The sequence below is a fragment of the Cuculus canorus genome, chromosome 1 (assembly GCF_017976375.1).
Source record: "Cuculus canorus isolate bCucCan1 chromosome 1, bCucCan1.pri, whole genome shotgun sequence".
NCBI classification, from domain to species: domain Eukaryota; kingdom Metazoa; phylum Chordata; class Aves; order Cuculiformes; family Cuculidae; genus Cuculus; species Cuculus canorus.
The window spans coordinates 194,323,015-194,341,406 of NC_071401.1; the positions used below are offsets into that span (position 1 = coordinate 194,323,015).

General features: G+C 41.9%; 1 protein-coding gene across 4 annotated transcripts in view; it reads right to left on the reverse strand.

Annotated features, from left to right (window-relative positions):
• The window catches only part of LHFPL3 (LHFPL tetraspan subfamily member 3), a 250,320-nt gene extending 232,320 nt beyond the window's left edge, over positions 1 to 18,000 (reverse strand). For 2 of the 4 annotated variants that reach the window (XM_054056406.1, XM_054056405.1), the window contains exon 1: positions 17,432 to 18,000. In XM_054056406.1, coding sequence (XP_053912381.1) covers positions 17,432 to 17,900 — 469 coding nt within the window. In that variant the 5' untranslated portion in view covers positions 17,901 to 18,000. The remainder of the gene's footprint in view (positions 1 to 17,431) is intronic. The other 2 variants (XM_054056404.1, XM_009557309.2) reach the window with 2 other exon arrangements.
• Positions 18,001 to 18,392: the final 392 nt, after the last annotated feature.

Genomic DNA, 18,392 nt, shown 5'->3' on the forward strand with positions numbered 1-18,392 from the left:
ATCACACATACTTCCAGTACATAGAATGAGAAGCTAAAATAATTGCTGGGAATTTTGTGCTTAAATTCAGAATTGCACTGCCACGATTGTAAAGTGACAGATGTCAAAACTGAGCCGAGTATCTCGTTAATGCAGAGATAAACACACAGAATATGTTGTTTAGAAAGACAACCCAGTGTGTTTATATACGTACGCCACTATTTATCGTTCTACAGATGGCTGTTCACAGTGATGTACATCCACAACCGCAAATGTGTTTAATTTGGCTTTTTCCTATTTTAGGTAATTACCAGTTTTCCTTGTTCTACTGACTACTACTAAGACAGCCTAGAGATCTCTGAGTTTTTCTAAGGGTGAGGGGTCATATTGCACAAAGCAGACCCAGAATCCACATGCAATCAGTTCTTTACAATAATAATAGCCCGTGCCTGTAGAGCATTTTTTAAGGAATTATCTCACTCTTGTTTTACAGCCAGCAAAACTCAAAAGGTGAAATGACTTACCCAAGGTCACACAGCAGGCTCTACTCAGTACATAGTTGCCATTGTTGCAAATTGGGTAGCTCATCAAGCTCATGCTACTAACACCACTCAAATAAAATTCAGACTCTAATTATTATTTTTACTGCAATATGCATGGCAGTCAAGGCTGGAGGCCACAATCAGGATTCAGCTTATGTTGGGCTCTGTTCAAACATCAAATTAAATCTAGTCTCTGCTCCAGGGGACTTCCAGTCTCAACAGGGACATAATTCTGTGGGAACACAAAACATGATGGAAATGGAGGGAAGAAGAATGAGAAGGACAGAAGGCAGTAACGTGAATGTAAGGTTTCACATTGTTTTGGTTAACTGTGAAGTTTGAAGTCTTATTACTTAAACTATTATTACTTAAATTATTTCAGTAAGAAATACAAGCGTGTTACTGACAGCCACCTGTCTAGTTATTTAGGTAGCAGTTTATCTCCACATAATCTTAATTGTGCAAACACTTTACTTTCACTCTTTGATTACACTGCCAGAAAGCAACTGGATCCTGCTATTTGCTCTTTGGGGACTGACTCACACTGTACTTAACCCCATACTTACATTACACTGTACTTTCTAAGGAGTGAGACTACACTTAATTTTACAACTCCCTCTGTAATCCGCTGCTAGGGCAATTCTTGCTGTAGACCCTATAAATTTTACAGCATGTGACAATTTGTCATACAAGCTATAAGATAATGAAATAATTTCACTCATGCTAAGTTTTACTAAGCTCTACAGTGGTATAATGTGTATTAACTCCTACCTTGCAGTCTGTTACTACATCTTAATGTAGCTCCATGCTAGCAGTATATTATGTACCATATAGCCATTCCTCTTTAAAAGACTTATCTGGATATAAAACAGATTGCACAAGGCTCTCTTTATGTTTACATCATAAAGACAAATTTTTTCTTCTGGTGGAGTCACACTGCGTTTCATCTGACTGTACAGCAGAGCATTAAACATTAAAAGTGTGCAGTGAGATTTCGACATAAAGTCATACAATTAAAGAATTAATAGCTCCTCTAATATTGAATGGTATAAAACCAATGGGATTATTTGCAAGGGTACGGTTGCTCAGTACCAAGTCAGGAATGCTGAACAGTCCGTAGAAGTTAACTCATTAGTTTTCTGGTATGGATCTGCTACCCCATTATTTATTATAACACATGTATTTCTATAAATAATAAAAAAAAGGTTTACAAGAAATATTTGCTTCACATCTGTAACCTCAGATTGGTGGAGATTTTCTTCTGGATTGCAATTAAACTAAGCATTTAAAACATATTTCCAACTCATCAAAGCATGTGCTTAAAACTTTTGCTCAGCTGATTAACGGGCAGCTTTTCACTGATGCTAACAGATTCTATATCAGCACAATAATACCATAATGTACTCTAGAAGACCTTGAGAAATCACAGTTTAAATAGATTATTTTGCAGTCCAAAAGAATGAACATTCCTTTACAACGACTTTCCTCTCTCCTATTCTCAATTGGCTTAATCCACATACAAATTAATGACCTATCACAACATTGTTTGAGGGTACAGCATCAAAACCTAAGACACTGTAGAACTTACATAAAAAATATCCATGCAATTTCATTTTAGACTATTAAAAATTTTCAGAAAATGATGCTAGGCATGCATTGCTACCTGCATCTATTCCTCTCTGACAGGTATCACTGGAGCTCAGCACAACTAAGGTATTTAAATGATTAGTATCTGACTTTTAGTACTATGATAAATGGAGGCAATAAGTAACAACAGCTTTGTTTAGAGACTGTCAATACCTATTTTGCAGCACTTCATATGCTATACACTAATCTCCTCCAGGATCAGATAATTCAAATCCCTTTATCATATTTCTGATACCTGCATTTATGACATTGCAGCTTTGTTTTAATCCCAGGGAAAAGCACATTAAGAAAGAACTATGATTGACAGTACATTGCTACTGTAGAATAAAATACTTGTTTAATCATCTCTAAACTCAGCTTTCTAAACCTAAGACATAGGCAAGCCTAATTTAATAAAATCCAGTTTGTGAAAGCATAGCCTATGTCTAGATTAGCAAGTTATGTATTGCAACAGACTGGATGTAAAAAGTGCAACAGCATTAAGGACATAATATACATAATATGCATGTTTCAGAACTTCCACTTTGGACCAGTCCTAGTCTGGTCTGGTGGAAGGCACATGTGTCAAAGTGCATGAGGTGTACTGGTTCTTTAGAAAGAAACTCAAGACTGCTCCACAATGTGAATTAAATTGTAGAAAGCTGGGACAACTGGAAGACTAGAGTTAAAAATTCACTCCTGATCAAAACTAAACCACTCTTACAGCCAGCCCCACGGATGGTCCCCTTGCAGACTATTGGCCAAAACACGCAGTTTTATTTGGCTGCATAGGTGCTCAGCCAACTCCAGGATCTGTGAGGGCATATCCAGATCACAGAATATCCATGCCATCTATGCATGGCGGCTCTGTTCAGAACAGTTCATATCCAGGGATAATTAGGTGCCTGAGACCAGGCTGGCTTCATAACTCCAGAGGGTGGAATTCAGCTCCAGGCTGAGAGACCTAAATGAAAGTGTTTCACAGAGAAGTTAAGAGTATAAGTTAGGGTTTGATTCACTTGCCAGCATGTTCGTGCCTAATGCCACTTGAGCTGTTCTACTGCTTGTGAGACACCATGTGTAGATAACAGAGAATCTATTGAAGACTGGTGCCCTTCTGGAAAAGCAATTAGAGGTCGGACAGGATCCTTCAGGTATTTTAAACAGACACCTTGATGTAGGCAACTGCTTGATGACTTGGCCTCTACAGACTGACACCATATTCTAAGACCCTGAACACTCTTAGATTCACTGCAGGAACTCTCGACTGGCCTTGCCAGAGCCAGGTTATGTCTGCTGAGGATGATGGTGATACCACTTTACTGCAGACTGGCAGGCTAAGCCACATATGTGCGTGCAGTCAGGTACTTCATTGCATGTTCTCTGGCACATCCCTGCTGTTCTATTTATGCCTGACCATCTCCTGATGTAGTGTAAAGTAAAATGGAGCTGTCTGTAGAAGCATGCTTTGCATTTGGTTCAGACTTGAGTCAGGAAAAAGCAACCCTAAGGAATAAAATAAAACTATGTCTCTTGGGAAGAGACAAAAATGCAGTTACAATCTCCCAGACAACCTTACTTTTGCCTTGGCACAATTCCTGCAACATACCATATAATTAAAATGAAATGAAATGTTGTATTGTATTTTACACTCAGCTATTAAATACACCACCTTAGGTTCACACAGGAACTCACTGAATTGAGTGAGGCTAAATTTAAACTCCAGTACTTGTATGTGCAGATCTGTCCTTAAGAGTGTAAAATCCCAAGCAGACATTTTTAAGTATGCACACTGCGTGTGTCAGCTTTCGTAGAGATGTACAAGATTAAAACTGCTTCATTTGAAGCTCATGAAGTGCCTTATATACAGTTGTTTATGCACTGAACACTTGTTTATCCCGATGAGAAAGTACTTCCTTCTCTCTCTCCCTCTCAAATGGCCACAGGTGGCAGGAAAGGAGGCAGCAAGGACAAACAGGGAACTCAGTGTTGTTCCACTTCCCGTGCTGCATGAGCAAGGACCACTTGATAAGCTCATTCTTTCTACAACATCCAATGCATTTGACACAAAACCTATTCATACAAAATATTAAGCATCCAGTAGCATATCGACAAGATAAAGAGATTTTACATGTTTGTTAGCTATTTAGGAAGACTGTTTATGTAGCAGCACAGCATCACAAAATAATTACAAAGATGGAGAGGTAACAAGGGATGAGTTCTTTGGGAAACACTCTTAGCAAAACTAGATCTCAGGTTAGTCATAGAACTGGTAATTTGTAAAATGTTTTTCCTGAAACCGTGGTATTTTAAAGATTTATTTTTGAACTGCTTTCACTTTTAAACATAAGTATTTAGCTGAAAAAAAAAATTTCTTAAAGGAAATCAAATATCCAAGTCAAATAAAAATGCTGAATGCAAAGTGAAAATGTGAAGTACATTAGTGCAGCATCTGTTGTTGACACTGTGTTACTGTTTTGATGGGAATTTAAGGAAAACCCTGGCTTGTTTCGTCAGAATGCCAGGCAACAACAGAGCTCTGCATAACAGATCTACAGATCTTTGTCACTGTGGAATTTTAATCCTAGAAGGCACAAAGATAGAAGTGATACTGTTTAAAAAAAAACCAAAAAACAGAACAAATGGGAGTAGAATAGAAAAGAGCATTCACCTAGATTAATCTGTTCTGAGAAATGAGAAAGAGAGTAACATGACACTCTGTTACACCACATTCTGTAATCTTTTTCAGACATTCATCTGTTTCCAATGTACAGCTCAGTATCTTACCAAATCTCCTCACTTTAGAAAGTTGTTGCAGAACCTTGCTGCTCTAATAGTCAAAAACCTTCTCTTATTTTCCAGGCTGAAGTGATTTATAATATCCATTTGTTCTTGTCCCACCATCAGCCACAAGTTTAAAATCATTAGTTTTCACTCTGCAGTCCATGGACTCAGGAGGGGTTCAGAAACCACTTCTGAGATTTCAAAAGTGTCAAGAAGCAACGCAGGTCTAACAGGCTGCAATTTCCTCTAACAATGCTGCAGGGCATGTAGCATCATCTTTAGAAAAAGTTCAGGAAATCAAATCAAATAACAGTAAAAATCACTGGCTTAAACAGTTCTTTTCCCTTCCTTTTCTTTTTTTTTTTTTTTTCAGCCCATACATATATTTTTAGACAGCAGTCATAGACATTTTACTAACATTTCTCCTTCTACATTAAACTAACCAAGCTTTCCTAGCTTTCTCCTTGCAAGAAATGTCACAAGTCACTGGTTTTCCTTTTTGAGCTACTGTCATCCCAGACAGAACTGGACATCAGTGTCCAGAATCCCACATGAAATATCACAGCGCATCATGTCATGATGTCAACATTGCCCTTAATCAGGTGTAAATCCTTTATGAAATATATGTCAGTGTGCTTCACAGAAACACTACATTGACATCTCATTGCCATCCTTTGGTGAACAGATACACTTGGGTACTCTCTTCACTCCCTATTATCCATCCTCAGCTGCGTGGCCTTTCATTCTGCAACAGCAAGTCCATGCCACCACTATCGCCTCACTTCTCGAGGTGGACAAACAGTGAAGTGTCAGCTTGGAAATGACTGTTGGTGAGACAGCTGGTAATGCTGTACTAACTAATGAATCCGATCAAACACAAATGCCTGATGTGAACTAAGGGCAAGCAATTGTGGCTGGTAAGCCATGGGCATATTTGGACTATTTGGGACCATATTTTTCTAGTATAATGACCATGAATTGCAATTACAGGTTTTTTATTTTATTGATGTCCACCAGTAATAGGAAGGCTAAATACTAAGACACAACAACCACGCTATAATTAACTTTCTTTAGAGGAACATAAAGCTACAAGGATGAATAATTTTATTTTCATGGGAAGTCTAACACTTCTCTCATGGAATTAACCTTACACTTTGGATTAACTCTTTGCAAAGCTACATTGAATGTGTCTCAAGAAAAGACTCAATGTATAACAGTTTTATAGGGTTCAAAGTTGTATTAGCCAGGCTGAAGATACCTGGGGAAAATCTGATTTTGAAACACACAGTCTACATCAGAGAGAAGATTAATTTATGATTTTTAGGCTTATGGGTAACTTTCTCCCACTGTCTCTAGGTGGAAAACTTTTTTGTGACTTGTCTACACTTTTCACTGCTTCTTCTTATCGAAGGTTACAAACATCTTTTTCAAGGTCATGACTAGGTCTAGTTTCAAAGGTAACTACACTTCATCCAAATTTTTCAGCCACAGATTTTTTTTTTATTTCTAATTTAAACAAAGCAAATTGGTAATTAATACTATAGCACTGAGTTGCAATTATAAATGGGTTTAAAATAAAGGACTAAGTCACACATCACCTCAAGTTTTCTGCACAGATAATTGTTGAGCTTCTTAATTTGAGACTTTGCTAGGTAACGGTTATCCCTACACACATTAGATAAGCAGTGCCAGAGAGCCTTCCCAGGCACTGAAACTCAACTGTATACGCTACTAAATCATTAGAATTGTCCCACAGCATGTGTCACAGGAGTGGTTTTAATCTGTTCCAAGTAACAATCTTCAAAAACATTGACAGGGCACAGTTTGCAAGGCAGGACATGCCAGGAGTGGTTCCAAATAGGCAGTAAGAGTCCGATGACCCAGTTTTAGATGGTAAAAAAATGTAGTAATATGGACACTGGCCAGTGTGCCAGCTGACTCTGCACCAGAGGGTTGTTCTGGACATGCTTAATTTGCAGGTACAGGCATAGCCACTGCATCCCTTTGTTGGGCCCTGGAAAGCTGAGATATCTTGATACAGAAATGTCTGAGACTAACTTTGAAGACTGTTCATCTCCAAGAAGCACAGGACGATTTACGTAGGTGCTTCATGCTTACACGCTGTCATCTGGGCTGTTGCAAAACAACCCTATCCAAGACTCCTCTTGCCCACACCAAGAGAATCCATGTTACAAAGAGCACAGGAGTATTTGCTTCTCTGTAGGCATTCCAGAACCCTGTTACAGCAGAGGAAGAGGCAGGAGGTCTAACGGGATGAAAATGTGCTGCTGCTACTTCACCCTTCCCCGCCCTCCCTGCTGAAATTTTCCCTGATCTTAAGAGACCTTGTCTTATTTTATTCACTCTTCTGCTGCACACGAAGTTCATCATGACAAACGCAGTATTTTAGGGTGGAAATTGCACAGGTACGGTCTAGCATGGCAGTACAAGACATTGAGTCCCTGTCCCTGGAGGGATTTAAAAGACAGGCAGCAGAGGTGCTCAGGGATGGTTCAGCAGTGGACAGGTAGGGTTGGACTTGGTGATCTCAAAGGTCTTTTCCAACCAAGCGATTCTGTGATTCTGTGATCACGCACCTTACTCAATGAACTTCTACCAGTAAGGTGCATGACTTCTGACTTTTAGCAGTAAACAAAAGAACCTTCCAAGGTTTCACAAGTAGCATTTTCTAAACCTCTCAACTCAGAATACTTGTTTCTGACCTTGCAAATACAGCATGTCTAGCTGACTTCTCTATAAACTTTTCCCTTCTAAAAGATAACAAAAAAAATAAGGGAAGTGGAATGTGTGACAACTCATCAACTATTGGTAATAATTTATTTCAAAGCGCTTATTTGGTAGCTCTCTCCTGATGCAGTCTCAATTACTTGATTGAATAATATTCTCTGAAATAGCAGATGATGTGCTTGTGTCAAAGAGGCTCTCCACAGAGGCCATCAGCTACCTTTTAAAATCAATGAAATTCATAAATTTGCATCTGGCTTCTCAAGGAGAAAATAAAGGAACCTTTTCCCCTGGTATGTATGACCTTTCATTCTAATGCCAGGTTGTTTTAGTCTTCTGCATCTCCGAATGCCAAAGTGAAGATAATATGGTCTTAGAATAGATAGATCTTTAAATCTATTATATTCCCCTTCTTAAGGATTCTAGCCATAATTTTCTCTTAGTAATTGGAATTTGCACACTGTTCCACGCAGTAATGCATATTCTCACTATTCATTCTGTCATGCCGCCACTGCATTTTTAACAATGCTGATAGAAACTGATGTTATCAAATTCTGCAGACTTTTCAGGCTCTAGGCTTGTTCATGTCTTTTTTTCATTTCATCATTTCTGAACAAAAATGTTTTATTTTTTCCTTTGTGATGCCTCAGTACTCTGACCCTGACATTCCTCACAGCTGGATCTTGTTAGTTTTCAAATATTGAGTCCACACACTGTCTGATCACACCACAGATTTTCTGTTCTAATATGTTTTCTGTTTATGTTTGCAAGATCAAAGCTAATGCTGTTTATATCACAGAGCTAAAAAGGTTCACTTCTCAAAAGGTAAAACGACCTTAGTATTTGATATCTAGTCTTCTTTTATTCCATGTCTTCTACTGCTGATAATATCCACATGTTTCTCCCCTTCCTGGCTTCATTTTCCCGTATAGCAATTATCTTCATTTAACTTTTAGAAGGAATTTCTGAAAGAACTCGGCAGCAGTTTGTATCCTGTGCCAGTGAAGCCCCTTCAGGTGCAAGAAAGTAGAGCTGCGCCAACACCACCTGCTTTCCAGAACACCGCTCCGCTTTCTCTTTCCCAACGGTGCTCGAGTTCTAAGCTTCCCACATTTCAGTAAGTGATACTCCCCTCTCTCCCAGTTTCTTTCTCCCCTTTCTTCCCTCCCATGCATCTTTTTTTCAGCGAGATGGAATTTGTCCTCAAATTGCCTGGATAACCTCGCGCATTTTCTTATATATCTTACTATTCTGTGATCTTACTGTTTTTCAAACAGTGGACCACAAGCCGAAGAATGTTTATAAAATGTTTATGAAAGACAGTTGGGAGAGTTAAAAGATGCTGAATTTTCTATTACAATTTAGAAAATATCTCTTCCATTCCCCAAACATCTTTATCCTTCGAAACCAAATTTTGCTACCAAAATCTCAAATACCTTATACAACTAAATGATATATACTTCTTACACTATACATTTTAGCCAGGTTCCCTCTGGGATCAAAATGGATGTGGATGTGTGATTTGGAGTCTAATGACAAATTTCAACTAAATTTGACTGATGCTACAAGCCTCCAACACACCGAACTCCTACAAGTTTTGTGAAAAAGTTGAGTGGAGAAGAATGGATTCCCACCAGTGGAAAGACAGGGATAGTTTATCCTTAAACAAATCTAGGTGGCAACTTCTGGACATCAAACTGACACACAAATAGCTTTCTGCCAGCTATAACACATTCTGTGTGCATGTCAGCTACACAGATGAAGAGCCTATGAGGAGTCAGGAAAGATCAGCTACCAAAGGCAAGGGATGATGGGATGTAGGAGAGGCCTTGTGATATTGTGGGCACAGGGTATCTCAGGAAAAAAAATAAATTACTCAGAGAGAGGACACTAGGGCACAGCATTCCTTCCTCATTTCCACTGTTCATAGGACACACTTTTAACCTTCATTTCTATAGCCAAATTATGAAATACATGAAAATATTTACTTCAAAAAAAGCAATGAAACAAAAAAGGCTGCACAGCCACATCACGCATTTCACCCACAACTTCCCAATAAAACCTTCAATTCTTCATCTTGACAACCTACCCAGCCAACCTTCTGACTCACACTGGGACACTGAGCACTTTCCAAGTCACAATGGCAATACTCGTCACAGCCAGCATGACAGCAGCAGAGCAGAGGCTATCATGTGCATTCCCAGCCCAAGGATGAGGGAAGGACTGAAGATCTCTATTAACCCCAACAGGAAACGTTCCTCTGGAGCTGAACAGACAGAAGATGGTATTGGCAGCATGATTTCTCCTCTGGGCAAAAGAAGCACATGCACTAGGCCTGCCTGAGCTAGGAGATGCCCTTAAAGGCTTGATAAGACAGTTTATTTGTTGGCAAGCAGAGCACTTAGCACTTTCCCTGCTCTCTGTCCACTTGCATAGCCCTAGCATCCTACTTTCCCAAGACATAGAGGCAACCCTCATTTTGGCATGCTCAGAGCCCTCAGTATCCCTGATTTTTCAGAATTTTCTCCCCAAAGGTCTGACACCCACTACTGCTCCCAAACAACTGAAAAAACCTCAGTCGCCTCACCCTGCAGATGGGGTGATATGGTGTTAATGCCCTTATTAAAGTCAGCATGAATGCTGAAACTCAGTCCAAAAACCTGCTTGATGTTCCTGGACTTTCCTTCCTCTCCCTTTAGCCTCCTCTATGCCTCTCACTTTACAGCTGTGGTACATAGTGGGAACAAAAGCTGGCAGCAGCCAGTTAAGGTCCTTTGCTTCTGGTGAGTTAGGCCATGCCTCTTAGAAAGAGGAATGCAATCTTATGTAAAGACTTTAAGTGAAGAAGAAACCACTGTGAAGATAATTAACAACTGAAACTTAACAGGTTAGAAATATATATGCCTCATGGCTAATGCAAATTTGTGTAACTTCAGCTTCCGAACATAATATTTGTCAAGTTAAGGTGCACTGCATGACTTGAAATCTCCCCCTGTAGGTCTTCATACACCATAATCTGTCGAATTTTAATCTTTTGAGCAGCAAGAAAATTCATCCTTCTAGCTCTTCTTATTTCTCTTATTTAAATCAGTCCTAAAATGCTTTCTACTTTATACTTGAAAGGGAGTCTTGAAGGATGTTTGACCTGGACAGAGCATGCGCAGAATCACAGAATCGCAGAATATTTCAGGTTGCAAGGGACCTCCAGAGATCATGCAGTCCAACCCCCCTGCTAAAGCAGGTTTATCCAGAGCAGGTTGCACTGGATCGCATCCAATCAGGTTTTGAATATCTTCAGAGAAGAAGACTCCACAACCTCTCTGAGCAGCCTGTTCTAGTGCTCCATCACCCTCACAATAAAGAATTTCTTCCTCGTAGTCAGGTAGAACTTCCTGTGTTCCAGTTTGTTCCCGTTGCCCTTTGTCCTGCCACAGGGCACCTCTGAAAGGGTTTGGCCCCATCCTCTGACAGCATCCTTTTAGATATTTATAAGCATGATAAGATCCTTTCTCAGCCTTTTCCAGGCTAAACAGATCGACTTCGGTCAGCCTCTCCTCATGATAGAGTTGCTCCAGTTTCCTAATCATCTCCGTAGCCCTCTGCTGGACTCTCTCCAGTAGTTCCTCGTCTTCTTTGAACTGGGGAGCCCAGAACTAGACACAAGACTCCAGATGCAACCTCACTAGGGCGGAACAACAGTGGATTTCACAGTGCAGTGCTGCAGTGCTCACATGCAGATGCCCATCTACCACAGCCTCTAATTTTTCTTCTAAATAGCTTTTCTCCATAACATATCATCCCCATCATTCTCCCATCAGTAGGATGCCTCCTACATTTTGATCCCAGAAGTCTTACACTGCATTTGGTGCATCAAAATACAGGTTGTTGAAGCAAGCCCAGGTTATTATGACATCCAAATCAATCTATGGAATTATCTATCCTTCGTATAATTTATTAAACGAACAATTTTCACATCATCAGCAAAGTTCAGCAGCCATATATATATATTACTCCCCAACTAGCTGTTAAGGATACTGAGGCTACAAACAAGATCTTTATCTAGCTCCACTAGACACTATGCTCAAGCACTGGCCACAAGACTTGGTTTTTTTTCTAGCCTTCTGCAATTTACCCCTACACCAAGATCTGACTAACAGCAGTAACAAAGGCTCCAGGAGCATCAAGGTCAAGTCTTTTAAGACTCTTATGTAAAAGTCACCTGGTCCTGTAGACTGATTTCAAGTATAAGGGGAAACAACAGCATAGCTGTAATGAAGGGCTTCACCTTTTCATTCTTAAACAATTCCCTGCTTTAAATTAACTTTTAACTGTTGCATGTAATAATCTCTATTTATGGATGCTTTGGCTCCAATGCAATTGAGTAACATAAAGCCAGTTTTAAAAACTGGCTTAGAACAGGTCCAGGGAAAACCTGGGGAACACAGAAAGACTGGTATCTCTACCATGTAAATCAGTAAGAACTACAAATGACAGCAGAGAACGTTGGCACATGCACAAACTCGGCATATTTGTGTGATGAAAGGAAGTAAGGTAGGACCAATACATCTATTTTAAGTCATTTTTCACAAAATTACTAGAGATCTCCAAAGAAGTACAATGCAATGTGTACTGTGGAAATTTTCATTAACAAAGTCCACTTGGATTTCCAAAAGACATTTGATAAATCTGTCATTCATAAATCTTAAAAAACCCTAAACTCCCAGAGGATAAAAATAAATGTCCTTGCAAGGATAAATAATTAGAAACAGATGGTATGAGAATACTGTCAATTTTCCAAGCGGAGAGAGGTCAATGGTGGAGTCCTGCAGGGATCTGTGCTGGAACTTGGGAGCTGCTCGCCTTTTTATAAATGAGCTGGAAAACAGGGTAAACGATGAGGTGACAAAGTTTCCTGCTGATATTCATTCAGGGTAGCTTAGATAACGGCTGACTATGAAGAAAGACTTTACAATACTGAGTGAGTAGACAATAAAAAGACAAATTAAAGTCAACGTAGATAAACAAATATGAAGTTGTTTCTTTGAAGGGAAAAAACCTAACTGCATAAAATGATATGTTCCAAGGTGACTACTACAGCTTCAGGACGGAGATCTTAGGGTTATAATAGGTATTCTTGTGAAAACAGCAGCCCACTCCTCAATAACAGTAAAAAAAGTGAGTATCAGGAATTGCCAGGAAAGGAACAAAGGATGAAAGTGAGAATATTATTATGCCACTGTATAAATGGCTGGTTTGTCTGTCTTGACTATTGTGTGTAGTTCTGCTCCCATCACTTCTCAAAGGATACAGTAGGCTGGAAATGGCTGTGTGCAGGACAGCATGAATGGTCACAAGCATGGTACAACCCAACACATAACAAATGACTAAGGAGCCAAAGATTCATCACCTTGCAAAAACAGGTAACTGAGGGGATACAGCAAAGGTGCAATCAGGACCAGAACAGGGAAGGTGTTTGGAAGTCTCCTGTTCACAGCTTCTTTCAATACATGGGCTGAGGGTGAGGGTGAGGGGGCGGAGGTTAAATGAAATGCGCAGCTACAAGGTTTAAAACATAAAAGGCCCCAACCGAATCTTCACACGACACATATTAAGCTGTGGAACTTGTTGCTCTAAGGCACTGTAAATGCTAAAAGTTTACAAAGGTTCAAAAGTGACCACCGTCATAAAAAAGAAGAAACTCCGGCAAGAGCTTTTAAATGCCAAGACTTATCTGAAAATTCCTGAACACAAGTGCTGGAGGACAGTGAGCACTGAGGGCAAAATGAATTTTTGCTGCTCTGATGCTTCTGTGGGCTCATGATACAGACCACTGTTGGAGATCACTGGAATAGATGGGCCTGTGGTTTGACAAAGTACAGAGGGTTTATGTTATTTTGTTCAACATTTTGCCTTCTTATTGTGTGCATGGGCTTAAGCATCTCCTGCAAAACATGCCTATATTGGCATCCTACTTGTACATGGGACACTTCTACGACTTTCTTTGGCTTTCCCTACTTTTCTCTTTTCTCTAACTTGAAAGATCCTAGTAAAGAAAACTGTAATTACAAATTTCTAATAATGAAAAAAAATCACAATGACAGAACTAAAGTATTTAATTCATTTAACTTACAAAGGAATAAATCTCAAGAAGTATCTTTATTTGTAAGGTTTCTTGCACACTTTGAATGCAGAGTAGTAGAGAGCAATAATAACTCATTTCTAGCACTTTCACTAAGTGTTTGTGTTTATGCGGCTGCTCAAATCAGGTAAGTGTACATGCAAGAATTTGTAGATATAATTTTGACATTGCAGTAGGAGAGGCTGGTGAGTGGACAATAAGGCTGCCAAAATGGGCTCTCAAGATACCAAGTGTACCCTGACAGCATTATGCACACAGAACAAAAGAAGTGTTCTAAGCCATGGCAAAATCATAAGGGAGTCTAATGTAAGTTGTCCTCACATACACAAAGGAAATAGCTTTTCCTAGGATTTGGCTGCTTAATCACATCATAGACATGATTAGACAGCAACAAGAATTGAAAGCGCATGCATCCAAGATATTGTTTAGCTTTACCTTATTTAAAAAACACCACTTCATGCTGACAATTTATAATGACTCCTCTAAGACAGAATGGTGATCTAAATCTTTCTTTTAAAGAAATTAGTTCCTAAGCTTTTATTTGCAATCCTAAATCAAGTATGATGTAGTAGGTTGAAAAACCTATTTCTAAGATTTAAATTACATCAATTTTAAGTATTATTGTATGGTCTATCTGAATGCTGACACTGCTAAGGTACATAGCAAGCAAAATCAAAGCTATACTCATGTACTTTTATATTTTACTACTTCAGGTTCAATTTTGTTCCTGTACTATGCAGAAATATATGCATATGTAGATGAGAGTACTACATTGTTATTTGTGAGATAAGCATCTTAAGCTTATTATTGCCTATTACTCATACTCTCAAAACAGTAAAATATTAACAGAAGTAGGTTATATTGCTCATAGAAAACCTATCAGAACTCATTAACTCTCTCGTCCTGCACATTTTATTCTAAGTTATCCTTCTATCCCACCACCATTCTTTCTGCTTCAAAGGATGCAACCCAAAAAAAAAAATGGATTTTGGAGGAAACTTTTTTTAGGTAATACAGAAATGAACAGTCAAGTAAATGCTGAATTAAGGTACAACATTCAGCAAACAACAAAGGCAGGCTCTATCAACACCCAACATTCATGGAATCATAGAATGGTTTGAGTTGGAAAGGACCTTAAAGATCATCTAATTCCAACCCCCCTGCACGGGCAAGGACACCTTCCACTAGATCAGGCTGCCCAAGGCCCCATCCAACCTGGCCTTGAACATGTCCAGGGATGGGGCATTCACAACTTCCCTGGGCAACCTGTGCCAGTGCCTCACCACCCTCATTGTGAAGAAATTCCCCCTTATGTCTAGTTTAAATCTGTGCCTCTCCAATTTATAACTATTCCCCCTTGTCCTATCACTACATGCCTTATAAAAAGTCCCTCCCCAGCTTTCTTGTATGCCCGCTTCAGGTACTGGCATTGTTCCAGTTCTTCTACAGCGTTCACATACAAACCAAGAAAGATGGCCAACAACCACCTGACTATAAACGTATTCCCGTTATTATAATTTTGGAGATAAACAGTCCAAAAACTGATTCTGCTGCTGATGTAAAACTCCCTTTGTTGACTTTTAATGCCAACAGTGCATCCACCAGCTTTGGAGATGACAAAAATTCTGTTATTTTTTCTGAAAACGTATCTTCATGTGCAGCATGATATAGACTGGCTGGGCTCCTCTAGATCAGCTGCATGCAGTGGTTTCTAAACATTATTGTTCACCTGTGTGAAAATGCAGTAAAGGTATCAGATTAATTTTTATCTACCTTGCACTAGCTTCTGTTGGCATAAAGGAGTAGAACCATATAAATAAGACACTATTATATTTGATGTTGGGAAATGTAAGGAATTTGGAAACTGTGCTGTCCTACTTCACACCAGACATGAGCACAACGGGCTGAGGATGCACCAAACCAGGGAATGTTCATGCCACCTTTTACCATTAGAGCCATAAGGAGAGGAGACAGCTGTAAGCAAAAGTCCTTAATGGAACAGAGAAGACGTCAGTGTTGCAAAGATGAAACAGTTTCCTCTGCCTGGAGCCAACTGACATGACTGTGTACAATTAATAACACCATATCAGAATGCCTGTTACTGAACAAAGTAGCCACCAGCATCAAAGAGGATTCCCAGTGCAGAGATAATGAACCCAAACCTAGTCACACTAGAATCGGGTAAAAAAGGATAGAGAAAGAAACCGTTGGAAACTTAAGTGACAGAAACAGCATAAAAATATGCATAACACATAAAGAAAGCACCACAGAGAAAAATGGATAAAGCTGTTTCATACAAATCAGAGATTTCCACTAAGCCTCATGGACTAGGTGGCAAATTGAATAATGCTGAAGCTGCTCAGCAAACAACTCAGAAGAATTATTGCTGGGAAACTGAAATGAATGTAGGTCAATTAAGGGGACTGAAAAAAGTGATTGTTAGCTCATTTTAGAGACATTTTGCTCTGTTTCCCTAACGGCTTATTCCTGCAAAGACAAAACTTTTCAATTTCAGGGTTTTATGGGGAGGACAAGTAAAAGGCATGCTTTGATTTTAGACAGTTTTTCCAAATTATTGAAGAATTTATCTTTTCTTCCTTGTTAAAACTGATTTTATTACTGTATCAACTGTAGAGACCATCCTTATCTCCTCCGCTGCCTCCCAGCTGCACACAAATCACCGGTTCTCTACTGAATCAGAGGGAAAGCTGTTTTGGAAGCGCAAAAAGTGATGTCCTGGTGTTCTCCCTCTTTCTTATCATGCGCTTTCCTCAGGGAGACATTGGATGTGATGGGGAAAGTCAAATGAAGTGAGGAGACCTTCTGAGTCAAAATCACCAACAGAAATGATTTTTTTTTCCTCTATATTTCTAACATACAGAGAAAAATAAACCTTGTGAACAGGGGGAACAGACCCCAACCGAAACTCACGTACGTAACACCCAATGACCTCAGCTGCCCTTCCAACTGGCCAGCAGAAGACCTCACCATCCCCTCTCATTGAACCCAAGCAGGTTTTGCCTGGACCAGGTGGAACCCGGGGTTCAGGACTAGCCTCCACCAGGCTGGACGCTGCCTTCGCCCACTCGAGGCGTTCCCACTGCCATTTCCTCCTGACCTTTAGCAACAGACCAAGAGCTGGAGGACAGCCTGGGGCTCCTCGATGCTCATGGGTCGGTTCGCAGGCCGAAACTGGACAATTTTCTCCAGGCTCCCCTGCTCCCCAGCAGGGTGTGAGGGGCTCAGGGCTGAGCACCGGCACGGCTCCCCTCCGGGTCCCCCCGAGCATCACCGTTCCCCGGCCGCTCCCCGTGTTCCTCCGGGTCCCCCCGAGCATCACCGTTCCCCGGCTGCTCCCCGTGTTCCTCCGGGTCCCCCCGAGCATCACCGCTCCCCGGCTGCTCCCCGTGTTCCTCCGGGTCCCCCCGAGCATCACCGCTCCCCGGCCGCTCCCCGTGTTCCTCCGGGTCCCCCCGAGCATCACCGCTCCCCGGCCGCTCCCCGTGTTCCTCCGGGTCCCCCCGAGCATCACCGCTCCCCGGCCGCTCCCCGTGCCCCCGCCCGGCCCCAAGTTCCTCCGGAGCCGCTCGGGCAGAGCGCGCGGAGCCCCACTCACCCGAGGTCAGCTGCATCCAGGCACAGATCTTGTAGACGGTGGCTGTGTTGCAGAAGAAGAAGAGGATGAAGCAGACGATGCAGGCGATGATGAGCATCATCGAGAGCCCGATGAAGAAGGAGGCGGCTTTGAAGGCTCCCGAGGGCAGGCTGGAGAAGTCCGTGAAGCTGCCCCGGCAGGTGAGTTCCCGGCTGAAGCCGTTGCCGATGCAGTAGTGGAAGAGCCCGAAGTAGCCCGCCTGCGGCGTGTCCACGCCGTCCCCGATCCAGTAGGGCTGGATGAAGCACACCACGTTGACGATGGCAAAGCAGATGGTGAAGATGGCCCAGAGCACGCCGATGGCCCGCGAGTTCCGCACGTAGTTGGTGTGGTAGATCTTGGCCGCCTCCTGAGCCGGGAGCATCCCCGCTGCTGCCGCTCCTGACGAGCCCGCTCCTGTCGCCGCCGTCCCTGCAGCCGCTCCGGGCATCCTCGCCGAGAAGATCCCCCCTCCCCTTCCTCCTCCTCCTCCTCCTCCCCGCTCGACGCGACGCGCTCCGCCGCCGCCGCTGCGTGCGAGAGCCGGGAGCCCCTTCGCCGGGCTTCAGCGGCTCCGTGCCAGCAGCAGCAGCGGCGGCGGCACCGGCAGCGCCCGCCGCCGCCTACCGGGGCCCCACAGCGCGCCCTGCGCAACCGGGAGGGCGAGTCCCGCAGCGCCGCGCCCGGCCGGGGCAGCCGAGGGGCGGAGCGGCTCCCGCGGGGCCCGGGGTGCTGCTCGCCCGGGTGCTGGGATGCGGCTCCCGGTGTCCCGGGATGCTGCTTCTGCTGTCCTGGGATGCTGCTCCCCGTGCCCCGGGATGCTGCTCCTTGTGTCCTGGGATGCTGCTCCTGGTTTCCAGGGTTTTGAGAGCCAGAAAATGTATTTCACTCTGTTGGGAAGTATAAGCATTGATATGATCCTTTAAAACATACCTGTTATTCC